The 17,465-nt window shown below is 45.2% G+C and overlaps 7 protein-coding genes across 7 annotated transcripts; 3 read left to right on the top strand and 4 right to left on the bottom strand.

Moving 5' to 3' along the window:
• Window positions 1-104: 104 nt before the first annotated feature.
• Window positions 105-1,357, bottom strand: C8R40DRAFT_1166993 (peptidase M50B-like-domain-containing protein; the record flags this gene model as incomplete). Its single annotated transcript, XM_046230939.1, has 9 exons — window positions 105-226; window positions 280-369; window positions 445-461; window positions 515-556; window positions 614-676; window positions 737-969; window positions 1,022-1,138; window positions 1,191-1,208; window positions 1,268-1,357. 9 exons carry the CDS (start codon window positions 1,355-1,357, stop codon window positions 105-107), a joined length of 792 nt encoding a protein of 263 aa, XP_046090128.1.
• Window positions 1,358-1,963: 606 nt separating this feature from the next.
• On the top strand, window positions 1,964-2,504 carry C8R40DRAFT_1037055 (histone H2A-like protein; the record flags this gene model as incomplete). Its single annotated transcript, XM_046223634.1, has 3 exons — window positions 1,964-2,126; window positions 2,197-2,326; window positions 2,378-2,504. The coding sequence occupies 3 exons, from the start codon at window positions 1,964-1,966 to the stop codon at window positions 2,502-2,504; spliced, it is 420 nt and encodes a 139-aa protein (XP_046090127.1).
• Window positions 2,505-2,614: 110 nt separating this feature from the next.
• Window positions 2,615-5,083, bottom strand: C8R40DRAFT_1158924 (carboxypeptidase S; the record flags this gene model as incomplete). The annotated part of the gene is made up of 13 exons (XM_046229797.1): window positions 2,615-2,697; window positions 2,761-3,182; window positions 3,245-3,510; window positions 3,565-3,627; window positions 3,688-3,812; window positions 3,874-3,949; window positions 4,018-4,111; window positions 4,179-4,236; window positions 4,292-4,360; window positions 4,422-4,525; window positions 4,580-4,678; window positions 4,734-4,858; window positions 5,027-5,083. The coding sequence occupies 13 exons, from the start codon at window positions 5,081-5,083 to the stop codon at window positions 2,615-2,617; spliced, it is 1,641 nt and encodes a 546-aa protein (XP_046090126.1).
• A 979-nt stretch (window positions 5,084-6,062) lies between these two features.
• Window positions 6,063-9,013, top strand: C8R40DRAFT_697451 (P-loop containing nucleoside triphosphate hydrolase protein). Its single transcript, XM_046235899.1, has 11 exons — window positions 6,063-6,510; window positions 6,559-6,583; window positions 6,636-7,080; window positions 7,128-7,250; window positions 7,308-7,701; window positions 7,751-7,832; window positions 7,886-8,065; window positions 8,132-8,415; window positions 8,469-8,566; window positions 8,654-8,750; window positions 8,870-9,013. The coding sequence occupies exons 1-11, from the start codon at window positions 6,191-6,193 to the stop codon at window positions 8,976-8,978; spliced, it is 2,157 nt and encodes a 718-aa protein (XP_046090125.1). The 5' UTR covers window positions 6,063-6,190; the 3' UTR covers window positions 8,979-9,013.
• A 1,336-nt stretch (window positions 9,014-10,349) lies between these two features.
• Window positions 10,350-12,758, top strand: C8R40DRAFT_1037204 (amidase signature domain-containing protein; the record flags this gene model as incomplete). The annotated part of the gene is made up of 13 exons (XM_046223644.1): window positions 10,350-10,473; window positions 10,531-10,644; window positions 10,696-10,803; window positions 10,913-10,986; window positions 11,043-11,337; window positions 11,391-11,442; window positions 11,501-11,637; window positions 11,690-11,794; window positions 11,844-11,929; window positions 11,983-12,025; window positions 12,076-12,224; window positions 12,277-12,344; window positions 12,398-12,758. 13 exons carry the CDS (start codon window positions 10,350-10,352, stop codon window positions 12,756-12,758), a joined length of 1,716 nt encoding a protein of 571 aa, XP_046090124.1.
• A 173-nt stretch (window positions 12,759-12,931) lies between these two features.
• Window positions 12,932-13,751, bottom strand: C8R40DRAFT_697094 (uncharacterized protein). The gene is made up of 2 exons (XM_046235898.1): window positions 13,587-13,751; window positions 12,932-13,524 (listed from the first exon to the last, which is right to left on the bottom strand). The coding sequence occupies exons 1-2, from the start codon at window positions 13,647-13,649 to the stop codon at window positions 13,195-13,197; spliced, it is 393 nt and encodes a 130-aa protein (XP_046090123.1). The 5' UTR covers window positions 13,650-13,751; the 3' UTR covers window positions 12,932-13,194.
• Window positions 13,752-16,051: 2,300 nt separating this feature from the next.
• Window positions 16,052-16,399, bottom strand: C8R40DRAFT_1037350 (high mobility group box domain-containing protein; the record flags this gene model as incomplete). The annotated part of the gene is made up of 2 exons (XM_046223657.1): window positions 16,052-16,173; window positions 16,234-16,399. Coding segments are annotated over 2 exons (288 nt in total), but the record flags the coding sequence as incomplete, so codon positions are not given.
• Between the last annotated feature and the right edge of the window lie 1,066 nt (window positions 16,400-17,465).

Here is a 17,465-nt window from a genome sequence, read left to right as displayed (position 1 = left end):
AAACGCGCTACCCGAGGTTTGTTAGGTTAAAAAATTCTTTCATAACGAGATAGCTCACCAGCTTCCTCGTTCATTTGATCGGTCGTGCGCTACAGTATAAGCCGCTAAGTTGTATCGTTGGAACTCGATATTGAATCCGCACTCGGTACCTTGAAAACCATTATACCCAGCACTGCAAAAGCAGCCAACACCCCCAACTGAAACGCGATCCAGATGGTGGCCCATACTACCGAAAGGTGAGCTATGTGAAATATTCCAAACATTCCTCATGTCACGGACCATGAGCACCTATACTTGGATAAAGAATTGCAAACTGTGTGCAATCCGAATCATTTGTTTTGTGGAAGAACCGGTCATCTGCTACATCCCCTGCGAAAAGCGTAAAATTCTATCAGAAAAGTGGGTTCGACGTGGCACGCGGCGGTCAATCAAGCCGTTACTCACACACTACAAAAAGAACACTGTAGAGACAGATAATCAGAGAAAGGTTCCATGCTTACGTAGACGAACTCACTTCATTACCCCGATGAACAGGCAGTACCACCGTAACGCGCCGCTAAGAGATGACATGAGCAAGGGTTGTTATATATCATAAGGCCAAAGACTGTTTTACGCGTGGTCGATGAACCAGAAACCAATGAGGAGACCTTCGTATATTATCGTCAGTAGTATCGTTCTGCATAGGATGAAACGTGAGTTGGAGTGACAAGGGTCGAACGACGATACATGCACACACAATTTATCCCGCACCAGCTTCAAAGGCAGAATTAACCCAACTGCTAGCACAAAGCTCATGACCTTCGCCACTAAGGTATCCCAACCAGCAAGGACAAATAGCCCTCCAAGAATAGATGACCCGATGTAACCCGAGGATAGGATAAACGTCGGCTTGCCGCCTTCTACTATCGTTGCGCCTCCCACATGTGGATCGATTGTTATTCGCAATATCCGACCCCCCGATAGTATTGCCTGAGCCGTGAATCAATGGAGAACTCGTACCCGAATGAACAAGTATGCCCACCGCTATTATGTGAAATAGTTCATGAGCTCCAATGGTGAATAACTTCAACGGGTTAATGAGATGCCTGATTCCAGGGACATTCCAAAATCCAAAGATGATGACTGCCATTGCGATGATCTATCTCCTGGTTAGATCGAGAGGCGAACACTCGAAAACAAATGCGACGCACGACATATAGAACTACAATCTGGGAGCAAGATCTAGGTCAATGATTGGTGTTTGACCCCAGGGTATTACTAGACAGACCTGGTCTGCAGAGGGTGTTATCGCGCTTGGCAACGATGGTGAGGAGCTCGCTGTAGGAGGTGCTAATGGTGGCCGAGTCGGAGAAGCCATTGCTATATATATACCAGTTGTTGAGTTTTCGAAAAAGTTTCAAAGATGTTTTCCGTGAGGTTTTTCTTTCTTTTCGTGGATCGAGAGGTATAGATACGCGTAAGGAAGGGAGAGAAAGTTATGTTTCGAAGCAGTAAAGAGATTCACACCGGGAAATTCCAGCAACCCGATCAAGTATAAAAGCGTCGAGCTCAGCTTGCACTGGTAAGTTGCAGTTGGCCTCGTGGAAAGCGCGCTTTCGGTCAAAATTTGGTTCCGTTAAAGACAACATCACTCACGTTACTGACGCGTTTAAGCGCTGGTGGCTGTGCCGGCCAAGCCGAAATTCTTCACGAAGTTCTCTAAGTCCTCATAGAGCCTCATTACCAGCATTACCATCGACCAGCCAAGAAGAACTTCTTAAAAAGCTTAAAAATGGTACAGCTATGCAATAATCATGTTTGGAATTTCATTCTGACCTGCATTTAGACCGGAAAATCTGGAAAATCGTGGAAATCGGGAAAATCGGGAAAAAGGTACTTGGAGAACTTGAACTCGACAGATACCCCCTCATCAGGAGGCAGAGTGCTACTCCTTGCCTCATTCCTATGCTAATACTTAAGTCTTATGCATATTCATTTCAGTGTAACGGGCAAAAAGACGGTCTCACTTGGGAAAAAGAGCAGGAAGAACAGATCTGAGAGAGCCGGGCTGGTTTTTCCAGTTACTAGACTACGCCGATACATGAAGGTTATCAATGCTGATAAAAGACTCACCTCGTCTGCTCCGGGTACGCACCCCTACACACCATACTAACTCAAGTCGATCTCTTTTGCTTTATTGACCAGTCCTCTGAACAGTTTACCTTGCTGCTGTCCTTGAATACCTCGTCGCAGAACTGTTGGAACTCGCAGGCAATGCCTGTCGCGACCACAAGAAGAAGCATATCAAGCCCCGACACATCCAACTTGCAGTTAGAAATGACGATGAGTAAGTATTTGAAGTTTTAATCATTGGCAACACACGTCTGATTTTGAACAGAATCAATAAACTTCTCAAGGATGTTCATATAATGGAGGGTGGTGTTATTCCGGGTATTCGACCTGAGCTTCTGCCAAAAGCAAGAACTACCAGCTACTACCATGCCTATGACTCCCAAGAAGCTTGATTCACAGAAGACATAATCACAAATTATAAAGTATCACCAGTAGCAGAATCCTATGTTTGTTGTGTATCATTTCTACTCTACACACTGCGCTACCAAGCTAACTACTGGAATTATACACTTCTTGATTCATCCGTATTGAGAATCAATGTAGTGAAGAACCGAATCATCTCCAAAAACGCTTCAATCGGCAGATCTAAAGCAGAGATCACAAAGTCAGCATATATATCCTTACAAAGCTTGAAAAAGAACAACTCACTCTCGTCAACAGTATGCACACCACTCGTTACGTCCTTGAATGCCATCGAATTCCTATGATTATACCTCAAAATCTGACCGTCCGAAAGGTCCCAATAATATCTGGTATCAGTATTCCCAGTAGGCATCCCAGGAGCAACTACAACATTGTGACTCTCAAGTTCGAGTCCGCGATGAGCGTTGTACGTCGCCTGGATGGTGCCTGATAGTAATTCATAAGGACGGGCTTTGGATCCAGATGTCGGCGTGGTTGGCGCAGGTACAAGACTATTGTTGAAGGCATCGCTGAAAACGAGACTCCCATAAGCGCTAGACGCGCTTGTGTCTGATATGGTTTTGCCAAATGAGATGAAACTAAGGTTGAATTTGTTTGCAAGACCTTTCAGAGTATCAGTGTCACGGTCAATGACTTCTGCTAAAGAGCTGATAGAATGACGACACGTCAGTTGTAAGGATCAAACGATTCATGGAAGGTCCAGGCGCACCTTAGTGTGGAAATTCGATGGTTAACTACTGCATACGCCTGTTCCGGAAGTGCATTTGACTTCACCCCTCCTTGAATCAAGTCAATCGCTTGCGTCGTACCAACAAGTGCAACATTGGCAGGGTTTTTGAAAAGGATATCGCCCAGCTTTTTGAGCGCTTTCTTTGAAGACCCAGAATGAACGATAGCTTTGCGTAAATCTGAGGGGATAGTCTTTCCATGCCCTGCGTAGCACTGTAAAGTCCCATAAAATACCGAGTCGGTGCTCTATCCAATGATAGTAGGTATAGTTAGTGCAGCGTGAACTGAATGTCGACTTACCATCTCAACAGGAAAAGGGTTGTTTTCAAACTCTACCAAAAGCTGGGAGAGTATGCCGATCGTCTAGAAGGTCGCAGAGGAATGTCACAAAATAAATGAAGTGGATTTTTCTCGGAGACGTACTGTATGACTTGGTGGAATGCTTGAATGGCCTCCCGGAGAAGCTACATCAACTCGAAGATCTAAGTAGCCCTTCTCGGCCACTCCAGGAGCAGCGAAGACTGTTCCGTAATGTTCAGAAATATCGCCTGAAGCTCTCAACGCATAGTGTTTGTCAAAAGATTTGTTGGCTAATCAAGAAATACTCACCTCCCTCGTCAACAATAAAAGCAAACGCATTTGGGCCATATATTTCTAGCATTGCCTTTCCGAGCTGAAGAGCTCCCTATCAACATCAAGGTCATACAGCGATTAGATTCTCTGAGTATGATACCAATAAAACATGTAACGTACGAAATGCCCACTAGCTTCCTCGTCGCAACCGAACGCAAGAACGAAAGTACGCTCCACTTTGAAGCCTGCCTCCAGTAACAATTCGATGGCGGACCTTGAGTAAGATAAAGTCTTATCACTGAGTTTTGTTATCTCCCAGCGAATGAAAGAAGAGAACGTACAGGAGGCTGATCAGCCCCGACTTATCATCACTAGCGCCTCGACCCCATATCCGTGTTCCTGGTGTACGAAAAGGCGTCTATCAGTTTGAACCAGCTACAGTAACACTATGTACCATCGAAGTGCCCAGAATAAGGGGGGTATGTCCAGTCTGCTGCAGTTCGTGGTTCAACGGGTACAACATCTGGAACCAAGATGAGAATACCATAAATTCACATAGCCTAGAAGGTAATAAACACTATTACCTTGATGAGCAGCCAGAAGAACGGGTTTAATAGAAGAGTCCGTTCCTGTCCATTCGTAGAGTAAACTGTGGGTGTTGATTTTGGTGAGGGACAAGGTTGAATGACTGAGATAACTTTTAGTCTAATCTTGGCTAAGTTACAGGCGTGAGATGACTGACACAAGCGGAAACGCCTCAAGAAGATAATCATGGAAATGTTTGAAGGTTTCCCAACGAGGATCCTCGCCAATGGGACCAAAGTCATCGTAGGATTCAGTGCTAGATTGTTGATATATTGGCATGAAGAGAAGCATTATGAACAGTATGTACATACGGTATCCGAATCGCACCAGCTAGCCAATTCACAGCCCTATCCTTGAATTCCTCTGTACCAACGACCTCACCGACTGTATTCCATAGCAGATTCTTAGGGACCAGAACATCGTATTGAGAACATAGCTGTTCATTGCCATACTTGTTTAAGTTTGAGAGTAGAAATGCATTGCAATAGTTTATCGGAGAGGACCAGGTGAACTTGAATACATTAGTGGACAGAACTGCGATAAGCAGTACAATGCAAAGCACGATGGAGCGAAAAACTTTCTTGCCATATGCTAGGGGACTAACGGGAGATGTTGGCGTAGAACGGGGGACATCTTTATCTGCCCAGACCGACAGAGACATGGGGGAAGCACAGATACTTTCAGTCTCAGGCTGATATTTTAGATATGCAGCCATGCGTAAAGACAACCCGGCCGGCATTTGCGAGTTTGACCACTCTCTGCTCTATATACACGGCACGTTCCGAGTTCGACACCAATTCTTCAAGGCTTCAAGCTTATTTGTACTCATTTTCCTGCGACTGATCATCGTTTTAACCCTATATTGCTGTTTCCTTCGAACCTGCTAGTTCGTCGCGTCGTGTCCTGCGGGCACTGAAGATCACCCAAATGATTGCTCCGCGCACACGGCCGCGGTCTACAGCCCTCCAATGCTATAAGACGTTTCTAAAATCAGATCCTCAACGTCCCCTGCGTTCCTAGGCGCATCACAGGAGTCATTAGTTCCCGATGCCATGGCAGGAGGAACAACACGATTAATCTTTTAGTCTTGCCAGCTCCTGGCGAAGAAATGAATGGTCATGAACTGATTCTGCTGAACATGTGGCCTGAATTAGTGTTCGAAGTTGAAGAAGAAAGTACCAGCCTCAAAACTCAAACTTGTTGATAAGAGTGAACAGTTTTTTCTCACTCTCGTGAATTCTGCGAGACTAACTTGGTGATATTACTGCGGGACTTCATGAAGAGCAATCTCAGCTCACAATGTGATTGATTCCTTTTTGCCAATAGATACATGCAAGACTCGGTTGTCGTGGAAGAGGGGTCTCATACCACTCTTTTGAAATCAGGAGGCGAGTATGCGAGGGTATGGATTTTACAAGCGCAGGCTTTCCTGTAACATTATGGCACACAAAATGCGCTAGGACTCCTTGAGAGGCGTGCTTGGTGCCGGTCAGCGTCGACATACATGGCATACACCAAAAATCATGGCTATCTAGCGAGACGCGCGGTACTTGACCGCCCAGTCACTGCTCTGCTTTTATTCGATCGTTCAGTATGTATAGTTCTAGAATCGCAACTACGCACAGCGAGATGAAATAATGTAGAATTACATACATGCCATTGCTATCACTCCACTGCGCAGTTACGTGACTTGTATAAAGACCATGATGTCGTGTACTTCTGTGAAGCCAAACACTAACCTTCATTCTGCTCTAATACCGTTCGAATTATGGCCCGAGGAGCTCATCGTCGCAAAGGCGGTATTAACACCAACCGCAAGGGAAAATTTGATCCCAAGGACGAAAACCAGGTCAAGCATACGAAAATCGGCAAAGTCTGGGAGCTTTATGAGGAACGACAGCCAGAGCTTGCCAAAATTCCATTTTCAGCTAGGTTGAACTTTGAACGGTATCTCGGCCTTTATGACAGTCTTCCATTTGTATGGCGCATGCTGAAGGATATCGGGAGCATTCGGGCTTGTTGGCTTTACTTGGGTTTGTACCTCGCGGTACAACTGGCGCTTTCGCTAATTCCTGCTGTACAACTATGGTGCGTCGTGTCCATTGTCGCTTTTGACCTTTCTGATACGTTGTAAAGGTATTCGGGGCAACTGCTGACGATCGTGAGTCCTCAAGTGTACACCAATCCAGGATCGACTGAAACTTCAATCTCAGGTCGGAACCGCTATAGAACAACGTACAGTAGACAGACAACTACTTTTTCGCGTCGCTTCAAGTCGTGTCGCTTGCTCCATCGCAGATCTTATCCTGCAACACTTGAGCAAACGCATTTCCCGCCCCCTCAATGCCCGCATCAAACAATATTATACTGTACACATGTTCAATGTTATGGCGCGCCTGGACGTACCAACCTACGACGATCCTCTCGTACAAAGACAACTTGAACAGGCTTTTCCCTCCAATTCCCGGCAAACTGTTATTTGGAGAACTGTTGTCGGTGTAATCAATATGGGTAGCACCGCTATCATGTTACTATCCCAACTTTCCGTTTTATCCACCGTTTTGAAAAATCAACAAGATGGTACCCTGATCGCATTATTAAGTTTCTCGCATTCGATCCTATCATCAAATTCTGACACTCAATCCCTTTTCACCAGAGGTATGTCTTTGTTTTCATTTGGTTTCAAGGGAATGACATTTGCACAGTGTGGGCTGCTACTACTCACAATGCTGACTTTATCAAACTGTCTGGTCTCCGGAAGGCTGTAGCCGAACCTGCTCATCGAAAAGAAATAGTAGCGGGAAATATGTGGGAGTATATGCATTCCGGTGAGTGTAGGGTCGTTTCTGTCCTTTACCCTTATATCAACGGATCTCTTCTCGCAGAATATCGACGATGCATAAATATTCTCGGAGATGATGCGGCAGAATTCTTCGACGTATACGAATTATTCAATCAAAAACGTTTTCCTAGTTTCGCCTCAATAATCCGCAGGCCATTGCAAGAGCTACCACAAATTGTATTTACCCTCCGCGCAGTCCAATATCCCGCGACCATTCCGCTTTCCTTGGCCTCGCTAAATTTGATTACTTCAACTGCAAATTCATTTTCGCACACATTGCTGAGATTGTTCGAGCAAACGGGCTCAATTTCCGATAATTTCGCCACCATCCAAAAGATGTACGAGGCCATCAACTTGTCGAATCGTATTCCGGATGGTATGGTTCCCTATCCAGAAAATCAACATTCGTTGCAGATGGGTATGTCGATTGAGTTTAGGTACGCATTTTATGTTCATACATTTCGTTTTCGACTCATACATATGCAGAAACGTATCATTCAAGTACCCGGAAAGCAAATCATACGCTCTCCACAACGTCTCATTCAAGATTGTTAAGGGTCAACTTTGCGTACGCCTTATTGCTCTCTTCTTTCCACACCTCCCAAACCATCATTATTTTAGGTTATTCTAGGTCAGAATGGCTCTGGAAAAAGCACCGTCCTCAAACTCATTGCACGGCTCTACGATCCATTGGAAGGCCAAATTTTGGTTGACGACCAGGACATCAAGACATTCAAATTAGCGGATTTAAGACGAGCAATGGCCATCTTATTCCAAGATTATACACACTTTCCATTATCTGTAAGTCGATACGCGCTACTATCCGGAGTCCTGCTAGGTGTGAACTGAATCTCTTTTTTCCATTAGATCAGGGAAAACATCGCCCTCGGCGACCCGGGCCACTCTGATGATATGGATAGAATAACACAAGCTGCAACTCTAGGCGGAGCATCGGAATTTATCGAACGCCTGGAGGAAGGCTACGACACGTACCTCGATAGACCCGTGAGGGACTATTATTCCGGTCTTCCGGAGGGTACGATGGACCTTTTCGGAAGAGCGGTGAGTTTCGGGAAGATTAGAGGTATGGGTGGAATGAAGAGTAATGAATCGACGACGTTGTCTGGAGGGCAAATGCAGAGGATTGCACTGTATGTCTTGTATTGTTTCAAAATCCGGAGAGTTTTGCTTACTGGGGGGAAAGCTCACGGACATTCATGCGTTCTTCAGTCTCGGAGCCTAGTGTCGGGTTATTGTTGTTCGACGAGCCTTCTGCTAGTTTGGATCCTACTGCTGAACACGGTTCGTGCTAAATTTTGTTGTTTTTTCCTCGTTTTACTTCGTTGCTTCGGTTCTCCTTCCCAACCACATACTGAAATTTCTGAAAAGATCTCTTTGAACGACTTCGGCTTCTCCGCGGACAAAAGACCATGATTTTTTCCTCACATCGATTCGGTAACCTCACACGAAACGCTGATATGATCTTGTGAGTATTTTACACATGACGCTCTACACCCCGCCACTCCTGCTATTCCATGCCATCAAACCCTTTTGATTCTACTCTGGAAGACCCAGGAAACACAGCTGACATCATTTACCCAACAGATATATGCATGATTCCGTTATCGTGGAAGAAGGGTCCCATGATGCTCTTTTGAAAGCAGGAGGGGAGTATGCGAGAATATGGAATTTACAGGCCCAGGCCTTTCTGTAGTACTAATATCATGTTATCATTGATAGCAGCTCTTCGAGAAAGGTGTGGATTTGATAAGTGAGAATACTATTCAAGGACCCCATCGAGCGAGACTCTGGGGCATTACCAGGCTAAATCCACCCAACACTGAAGGGGCCTCCCAGTAGGATCCTGAATAAAGTGGAGGGTGATGAAGAGGTTGAGGAATCAGGGAAATCTCTGGAAAATCACTTTGAAAATTGATAAATTCCTTGTACGACCAGTCTTGATATGGACAGGTTTCAAGCGCTCAAGCGCTCAAGTCTAGGAGAATGGGAAGAGCTTGTGCAATGAATTCCCACGATTATTCACGTCCACCCTTTCCTCGATATCGATAACTTTAAGCAAAGCATAATTAAAGATTCGTTTCCAACTTTCCAACCTCCCATCTCGAGCACTCATAAAAGTGTCTCTTTCGTGAATGGAATTTAACACGTTCGGTATCCCAGCGCTCAGCCTTCGGTAGACCGGGGTAGCCTTTTTTTCCTGCACTCGAAACTACTCGAAACCCTCGACTCTCGAAAACGTTGTAGTCATGTCTGATGGCAAATCGCAGTTCGGGGACCTATGTATAATGATTCTTATAAAGTAAGAGGTGAGTCTTAGTATGCGAGGAGATTTACGCTGCAAGCTCCTCGTGATATTGGGATACATAGTGTGATAATCGCACCTTCTCGCACCTTATCAGAAGTCTCAAAGGAGGAATATGGAAGATTTGGGCGCATATGGTCCGTTAATTCTGTTTTCTAGTTACATTCGCGTGCTAAATAAATGCAAGCTTACAAGTGCGAAAGTTGGAATATCCGTCGGAACGATTGATTGAGACATCGACTGTAGATCCATTGTTCAGGCTCCAAATCCAACTTCCGATACGTGAAGGCCATAAAACTGATGACATAACATCAACCTTCAACAGTATCGGGTTGGGGCCTGCTGTATTGCCGGACTCGGAGATACAATGAACATGAACGCTGACGAAATGTCAGTACAAATAAATTCTCTCTGTTGCATCAGGAAAGCATCCTCGCCACTCGTTCTGATGCACTCGCTCGCCGGGGAATGATCATTGGATCAAATGCTTGAAGATAGGTATAGATAGGTATGAGGAAGTCAGTCATACTCCAATGGGGGAGACGGGAGAAGGAGACAAAGAAGCTTCGTGGTGTTATCATAATCTCAAATGGCAAACGCACACGACAAACTTCTCTCGGATATTCCGAGTCAATTCACTGGCAGAAGCAAGGTCATTTCCCTTTGGGAACACGGTTTGCACATGTACAAATACACGGTATATAACGGATTCCACACAAATGACTTAAACCTCTACATTCCCTTATCCTAACCTGTCCTAAGATGTGGTCCCTGGGAGATTACGATTACAAGTCAATCGTCCAGAGCAAACGTGCAGAACGAACTCGCTTAATATCCGCGGCGCCTAAATCCGGTTCAAAGCAAAAGGCCATTTTAAGCGCTGGAAGTGCGAACTCTTTTCAATTCTGTTCCATGATCGAATTTTGTTGAACTCCGCATGTAGCAACAGCACTCGTGGACGGCATAAAAAATGGCGAATGGACTGCCACGGAAGTGCTGGAGGCCTATATTGCGCAAGCAGTAGTAGCTCACGAAATGACAAATTGCGCCACAGAAGGTACCCAGCTATTCTTGCCCTTCCCTCACTTCCTTTGATTCCGTCCGATAGTATTATTTGACCAGGCTCTGAGAACAGCGAGGACTCTTGATGAGGATTTTTCATCAACAAAGCGTCTTCGAGGTCCCCTCCACGGTGTCCCATTCAGTTTAAAGGTTGGTGATTGATCATTCATCAATTGCGCCATATTCTTACATCCATTCTCAGGATCAATGTAAGCATCGTTGCTCAAACTCCCATAAGTATAATGTCGCGAGAATTTTTCAAGTTTTGGTCAGTGGGTATGACGCTACCATTGGCTTCACTCGATGGGCAAATCGACCGGCGACATACAATGCGGCGGTAGGCGCAGAGTCGTGGTTTGTCTATCGAGGAACGTTATTGACCAAGCTCTTTAGATCGTAGATCAACTGCTATCCCTCGGTGCCATCCCAATAATCAAAACCAACGTTCCACAAACTATGTTCTCATTTGAATGCAACAATCCTCTGTGGGGACGTACCACAAATCCATACAATAGTAAATATACCTGTGGGGGTAGCTCTGGTGGTGAGGGCGCGCTGTTGGCCATGGATGGAGCTGTGTTCGGCGTAGGCACTGATAGTGGCGGAAGTTTACGCATGCCTGCGGCTTACTGTGGAATTTATTCGTTAAAGCCCACATCTGGAAGATTGAGTCGTTATGGAGCCTGTAGTATGTTTCCGTAGTTTGTTGTTAAATTCCCCTATTGCTGATGATTAAATCAGGCCCTGCTCCTGGTTTCGAGGCCATCGACACTGTATCAGGACCCTTGGCCCGGTGATTACCATTCTTGTGTCCTGGTGCTAAGTAAACCTGACACGGGGGTTCACTATAGTTCAGTAGAGGATTTAGAAACTTTCTGCAGGCTTATGTTTGGTCGCCCCCGTCTGGGTCTTGATGATTACCCCATCCCGCTATCCTATCGGGAACCCAAAGTGATTAATAAACTACGGATTGGATATTACAAATCAGGTTCGTTTGCCCTTCACGATTCCATTGAATTATATTCACGTCTCTTTTTTAGATGGCCTCATAAGGAGTTCACCGGCGAATAGGAGAGCTGTCGAAGAAGCTGTCGCTGCCTTGAGGAAGCAAGGCCATGAGTGCATCGAGATTGAAATCCCAGACGGTGGGTTCCGATGTCTATTGTCGCCATTTATTTTAAATTTCCCCTAAAGCAACTGAGGCAATGGAAATATTCCTGGCGCTCACCTCAGCTGATGGATACGAAAAGATGACTAGCCATCTTGGTCAAGATCCTATGGTAGGTCAAATGCATCTCTTAAGCTAACTTGGCCAAGCTCAAGCGATATTCAGGATAAAAGTCTTTGGTTACCCGTATATGGCTCGCGGTTACCTGGTGCGCCCCTCAAATTATTGAACATCAGGATCGCTGAACTTTCAGTGCAGGATTTCTTAGAAAACTGGCGGTTCAGGTGATCAAACCATTTGATGCAAAATTTGCCTTTTTAGTTGGTGCAATCCGGAAGAAGTCTGTCAGGGAATACAACAGTTATATTAGTAAAAAGAATCAGTGGAACACTATGTTTTACAAGGAGGTATCCAAATCTTGGTCATTTGTTGTATCATTATTATTAACAGACAATAAAGGTTTGGGATAAACATGCATTAGATGGGATAATTGCTCCAGTACAAGGACTGCCGCAAGTTCCTCATGGGTATGCCTGTATACTGTTTTCCTTGTGGTCAAACTTACAACGCTTCAACTTAGTGGCGCCGAAGATGTTGGTCTTCTTGCGATTGGCACAATTCTATACAACGTTGTCGATAGTCCCGTTGGCGTTCTTCCAGTCTCGCATGTTGATCCATTTAAGGACCACCTGGAAGATGCTTGGACCACAGAAAAATACGGGGCAGTGACGGTCGACCATGAGTTGTACAAGTCAAAGAAGCCACTATATGACCCGCAGGCTATGGCTGGTATGCCTATCGGTATACAGGTTGTCGGGAGGAAATTCGAGGATGAAAAGGTGATTGCAATGATGCGAATTCTTGATCAGGCGTTAGGCAGTGAACGAGGATTTGGACCGGGGATCTTGAGCGCAAGATTGAGGGCGTCAAAAGACTCATAGTACAAGATGCATTATTTTCTTTCAGGGATGGTATCACCGAACACTGTAACGTGTTGAAATAATACGAGGACTTGCAAGATTTGTATAAGTACGATCAGTCGATACGAAGTAACAAATAGGGAAATAAATGAATCGAAATGCCACGAACTGCGACTATAAAGGTTATATGGTATGACATGCAGCAGTGACAGGATTATGAGGGAAGTAATGATGTTATCAAACCTTGTAAAACAGTCAGTGTTTCCCCAAGTGTGGCAGTCAATGGATCTATATCTACAGAACGGGAGTACGGGGGAGTATCAATGTTGAACTCTTGTATTAGAGGACATATCCTCTATTCAAATAGCAGAACGTCTCAACAAGGGATAACATTAGTCTCGGTCCGCGACTTGTTCGAGAGAGAGTCTGCATGGTTCAAACCAGATCCCTGGCCCTTTCAGGCGATACGGGGCTCTCTCTCTCGGCCGGTCGAAGTCGGGGATGTTTCCTCCCGTTTCCACGAAGGTGGCCCTGGGGTTGTGTTTAGCCCAGATGCACCGCGTATCCAGAAGGAAGGGCCCGCATTTGCCCTGGAATAGTCCCGTATCCAAGGAGAACTTTGGTCCGCATCATTCCGTGTCCAGGGAGTAACAGGAACAGAGACCGAGTTAAGTGAGTCGGGTCTACTGGGAGATGCAGTTCCGGTTAAATCTCTTTTCCAAGAAGGAGGTCCGGGTTCATCACTACTTCTCATAGAAGCTGATTTGTCGATACGTGTGCTGAGGCACTAATATTCCACAAGCTCTCATTAGCATACAGAATTTCCATAAGAAGGGAAATCCTATTCACCATAGGCAAAGCGACACTCCCAGAAAATAATACAAAAATATGGAGGGTTGATAAAACATGCATTCTGCAAATGAAATGCCAGTGTACGGACGTTGTAAGGAATTATCGGTGTGGTTTTGATGATTAGAACGAGGTAGTAGTGGACGAGCATTTTATACCTACTGGGACAGGCCTAATATTTACCATTCGCGATTGAATTCAAATCACCGACCAAGAGCAGGCTGCGGATCACCCTCCCCGTTTGCAAGGTACAATATCGAACGAAAATGTCGTAGTAGCTTCGATTACCCGATTTGTCACGATAACAATGTCGATCGACTTTCAAGGGGAAGACAAACTTGAATAAGCTCATAATATTTCGATGTTATTACCATCGGGACAACTTGAACTGACCATGCGGCGGTAAGGCGAATAGCTTCATTGCTTAATGAACCACTTCCGCTCCAGCTGCTGAAGGAAGTTTCATTAGTAGAATCGTGACATCGTCGGGGCTCTCGGAGGAAGTTCAAAAATGGCGGCTGACCACGGATATGGCGCAAAATGTGGCGCATGCGACTTGTCAAATCCGTTAATGTGCTGGTCAAATGTCATGGTTTGAGCAAGGAAAATTTACGACCATAGCGCTGTCCTAACCAGTCGGAAGGAGGAGAAGTTTATCATACCCAGCAGTGGGGACCCAAGGTTTATTACTTGTGCCTCGTACTTACTACTGACTATCAAACTTTAACGGTGTCATACGTGGAGCAACCGCTTCAAGCAAAGATGGTTCGTGTTTGACGGGCGCATTAACTTTCACAGCGTATAATTTGCACAGGGCAGAGGCCTGCAGAGGCTCAGGGTCAATTAGCAAATGGGTATCATATACTTATTTGACGGAAGTCTGAGCCTGTTAGATAGTGCGATTCGTTCCAGGAAGCCCGCCAACATGCCGGATTTCTTTGTCTAAGCCTAACCTAGCGAGATGGAGTTGGCGCGCTTGTAGATATTCGGAAGTAACACTGCAAAGTAAAGCTCCTACGCTGATTTCTTCGCCGTGCAAGTTAACTGAAGGCTCCTAGACGGACCACGATGTACCTCAGGTCGAGCATAGAGAATCGCCGCATACACCGGAAGTATGACTTCCATCTTTCATATCCCAGATTCAAGGTCCAGAATTGCAAATATTTATAAGGATAGTGACTATGCAGTAGGGGATACATCATCACGTACCTAACTGAATATACAAAAAAATAGGTCTACCTGAATGGAATCGAAACATACAACAACTTGGAACCGAAGGCGTTCACAATATCAAGGAAGAAATTGAGAAAGAATCAGCAAGATCGTAAGTTATAACTCCGTAAGAAGGCCATCGAAGAGAAATTTTGAACAGTACTTGGACCATGAATTCCTATCCCTCCCACTGTTCAAATCGAGTAGTGTCCCTCCAGGTTCGAGTTGTTCAAAGAATTTTTGAAGCTGAATGCGATTTCTCTTCCGAACAGCTGGCGCAATGCAGCTCTATGATGTGCTCCAAGTCCATGACAGTCCTTTTTACCGTTCACATTCTCTTTCGACGTCGATGTCAGCTCTCAGGTCTGTCATTGCATAGCTTGTGGATGGTAGATTTGAAAGAGTTCCTTCTCCATCGGAGGTGGGATTTCAGTAGAGGATCGCGAGCTAACTTCCGAGTTAACGTTTAAAAAAGGTGATCCGTGTAAAAAGTTATACATCATAGTGGAGGAGGAATCGCCCAATAACACGTTGTTCGGGTATCGGTGTTCGGCGCCCATAGATGATTGGTGCATATAGGAGGAGGGGAACGGGGAATTTGACGATAGATCACGGTATTGTCCCTTGTCTGGTGTGCGATAAGGTTGTTCATGTTCATCCACTTCCAGTAGGCTTGAGTCAAAGCTAAACACAGAAGGTAATACGGTGGAAGGTACAGCACGTTGATCCGTGGACAAATTTGAATCCTGCATTGGCAAATTATTGGCAGTTTCGAGGCTCGACATCGGTTGAACGTAGTTTCTTGTGGTGTTTGTAAATGGTTGGGAAGCAGGGATAATGGTTGTTGACGGTTCTAATGCATTGTGTAGAGGGTAAGATGAGTGTAAGGAACGTAGCAACGGTACGGAGCGCGGAAGATCATGGTGGCTATCAAAAAGAACTGATGATGGTCTCCGACTACGGTACTTCGTCGGCATTACACAGGGTGCTTGACTAGGAGGATTGGACAGCGGAGACAGCAAAGGCAAGGTCGGTATAGTGATGGGGCTGCATGTCGAATATGAGGGAGTATAATTCCGCTCGTAGTAGTGCCAGCTCTTTTGCAAATCATGCTCATCATCTGTTCCTTTCCTGAGATATTTGGCAATAATATCTTCACGCTGCCTCACGCAACTTGATGATGTCCTATCACAACCTCGCATGGTCATAGAGGCGGCGGCGGACGTAAAAGCGTTCATGTCTTGATTCATTTTCTTCCTGTATGACGGTCGATATCGATATTCAGGGAACATTTCTTGATGTTTTGCTTTCTCGATTGTGGCCTTGCTGTACCACACAGCTTTTTCTTCATCTGTTAATAGTTTCCACCGAGTGCCTACGTAACCACAGCGTAACCATTAGACCGCAAAATCTGACCGAAATCAATTTGTCTCACCAATTGTTTTACTCAGTGAACAGTGGTTGATCTCAAGGGATCCTGGCTTATGCCTTTGTTTCAGGAAATCCGAGCGAAACAACATGAACGCGTTTGCAGGTCGAGGTATGTGATCTACTACATTTTTCTTAGCAGTCCGTGGACGCCTTGTGGAAAACGACAACATTGTGTTTGACGGTGGAAATGGGTTTCCTACACTGTCCAGGTCTCCTTCCGGAAATGTTTCAACACCACCACGGTTCGTCGTTCGAGATTGCTTCATGTCGGAGCCTAAGGCCGAGTAGTTACGCCAGTAAGGGTGTGTAAATCCTAGAGAACACAGGAAAAGGACATACCAACAGACGGTCCAGCGTTGTTCTCGTTTCGCGTAACAGGCATTTAGAGAACAATCAAGGCTTGTTTGAAAAAGGGTTCTTGAGGGTGCAAGGAAGAGTGTTCTTTTCATCATACAAATGTTTTTATAAGGACTCGGGAAAGAGTCAAAGGCTCAAAGCCCTTGTAATTCCAGATTCGGAAATGTCGCCACAGTGCCACCTAGTGCCACCTATATGACTCACATGAATACATTCACCGCCACGATTTCAGAATTAAAATTGAATTGCAGAATCGACCCTTGTTCGTCACAAACCCTGTAAGATGTGGTGGGTTTTCTTTGAACGCTTGTAGAGGTTCAGGAATGTACTTACTTTTACCTGAAAGTCTAACGATAACGTTGCAAGCGCCTTGCACCTACGTCTCGATTGGGGAAGATCTTTGTACACACCTGAGTAGTTCGGACTCCTCGTAGATCATAGAATGTTCGTTTGAAGAAGTTCTTGTATAAAAAGTAGACTATCAATTACGAAGTCACCTATCCATGATAGAAGAAGATAAGTAGAGCGTTCCATTCCTGGTATAGAAACGGGTGTCTGGCTGGAAAATCAGCTCTATAAGGTTCAACATGGTAGTCTTGAGATTGGGTATAGTCTTTCCCCTTACTCGTACTAGTAATAGTTTTTTTTTTTTTTTTTTTTTTGAATTCTTCATTAACCGCAAGTAAGTAAGGCTAAGTACTAAGGCGCGGGGAGCTGCGGCGACCAGCTAGTGGTGGTGAGCCTGGCTTATCGCCCAGCTCCATTCTCCGGTTCTGGATGATGTGTGGAAGGTCTGTAGAGGATGGTATAGTTGGGGGTCGTGTGATTTAGGTAGTACGTATTGTATCAAAAGTTTGTTTAACGTGTTCGGTGTACTAG

The sequence above is a fragment of the Lentinula edodes genome (assembly GCF_021015755.1).
Source record: "Lentinula edodes strain Le(Bin) 0899 ss11 chromosome Unknown C8R40scaffold_5, whole genome shotgun sequence".
NCBI lineage: Eukaryota > Fungi > Basidiomycota > Agaricomycetes > Agaricales > Omphalotaceae > Lentinula > Lentinula edodes.
The sequence above is the reverse complement of the archived record's forward strand: the minus strand, read 5'-3'. Positions and strand labels throughout refer to the sequence as shown.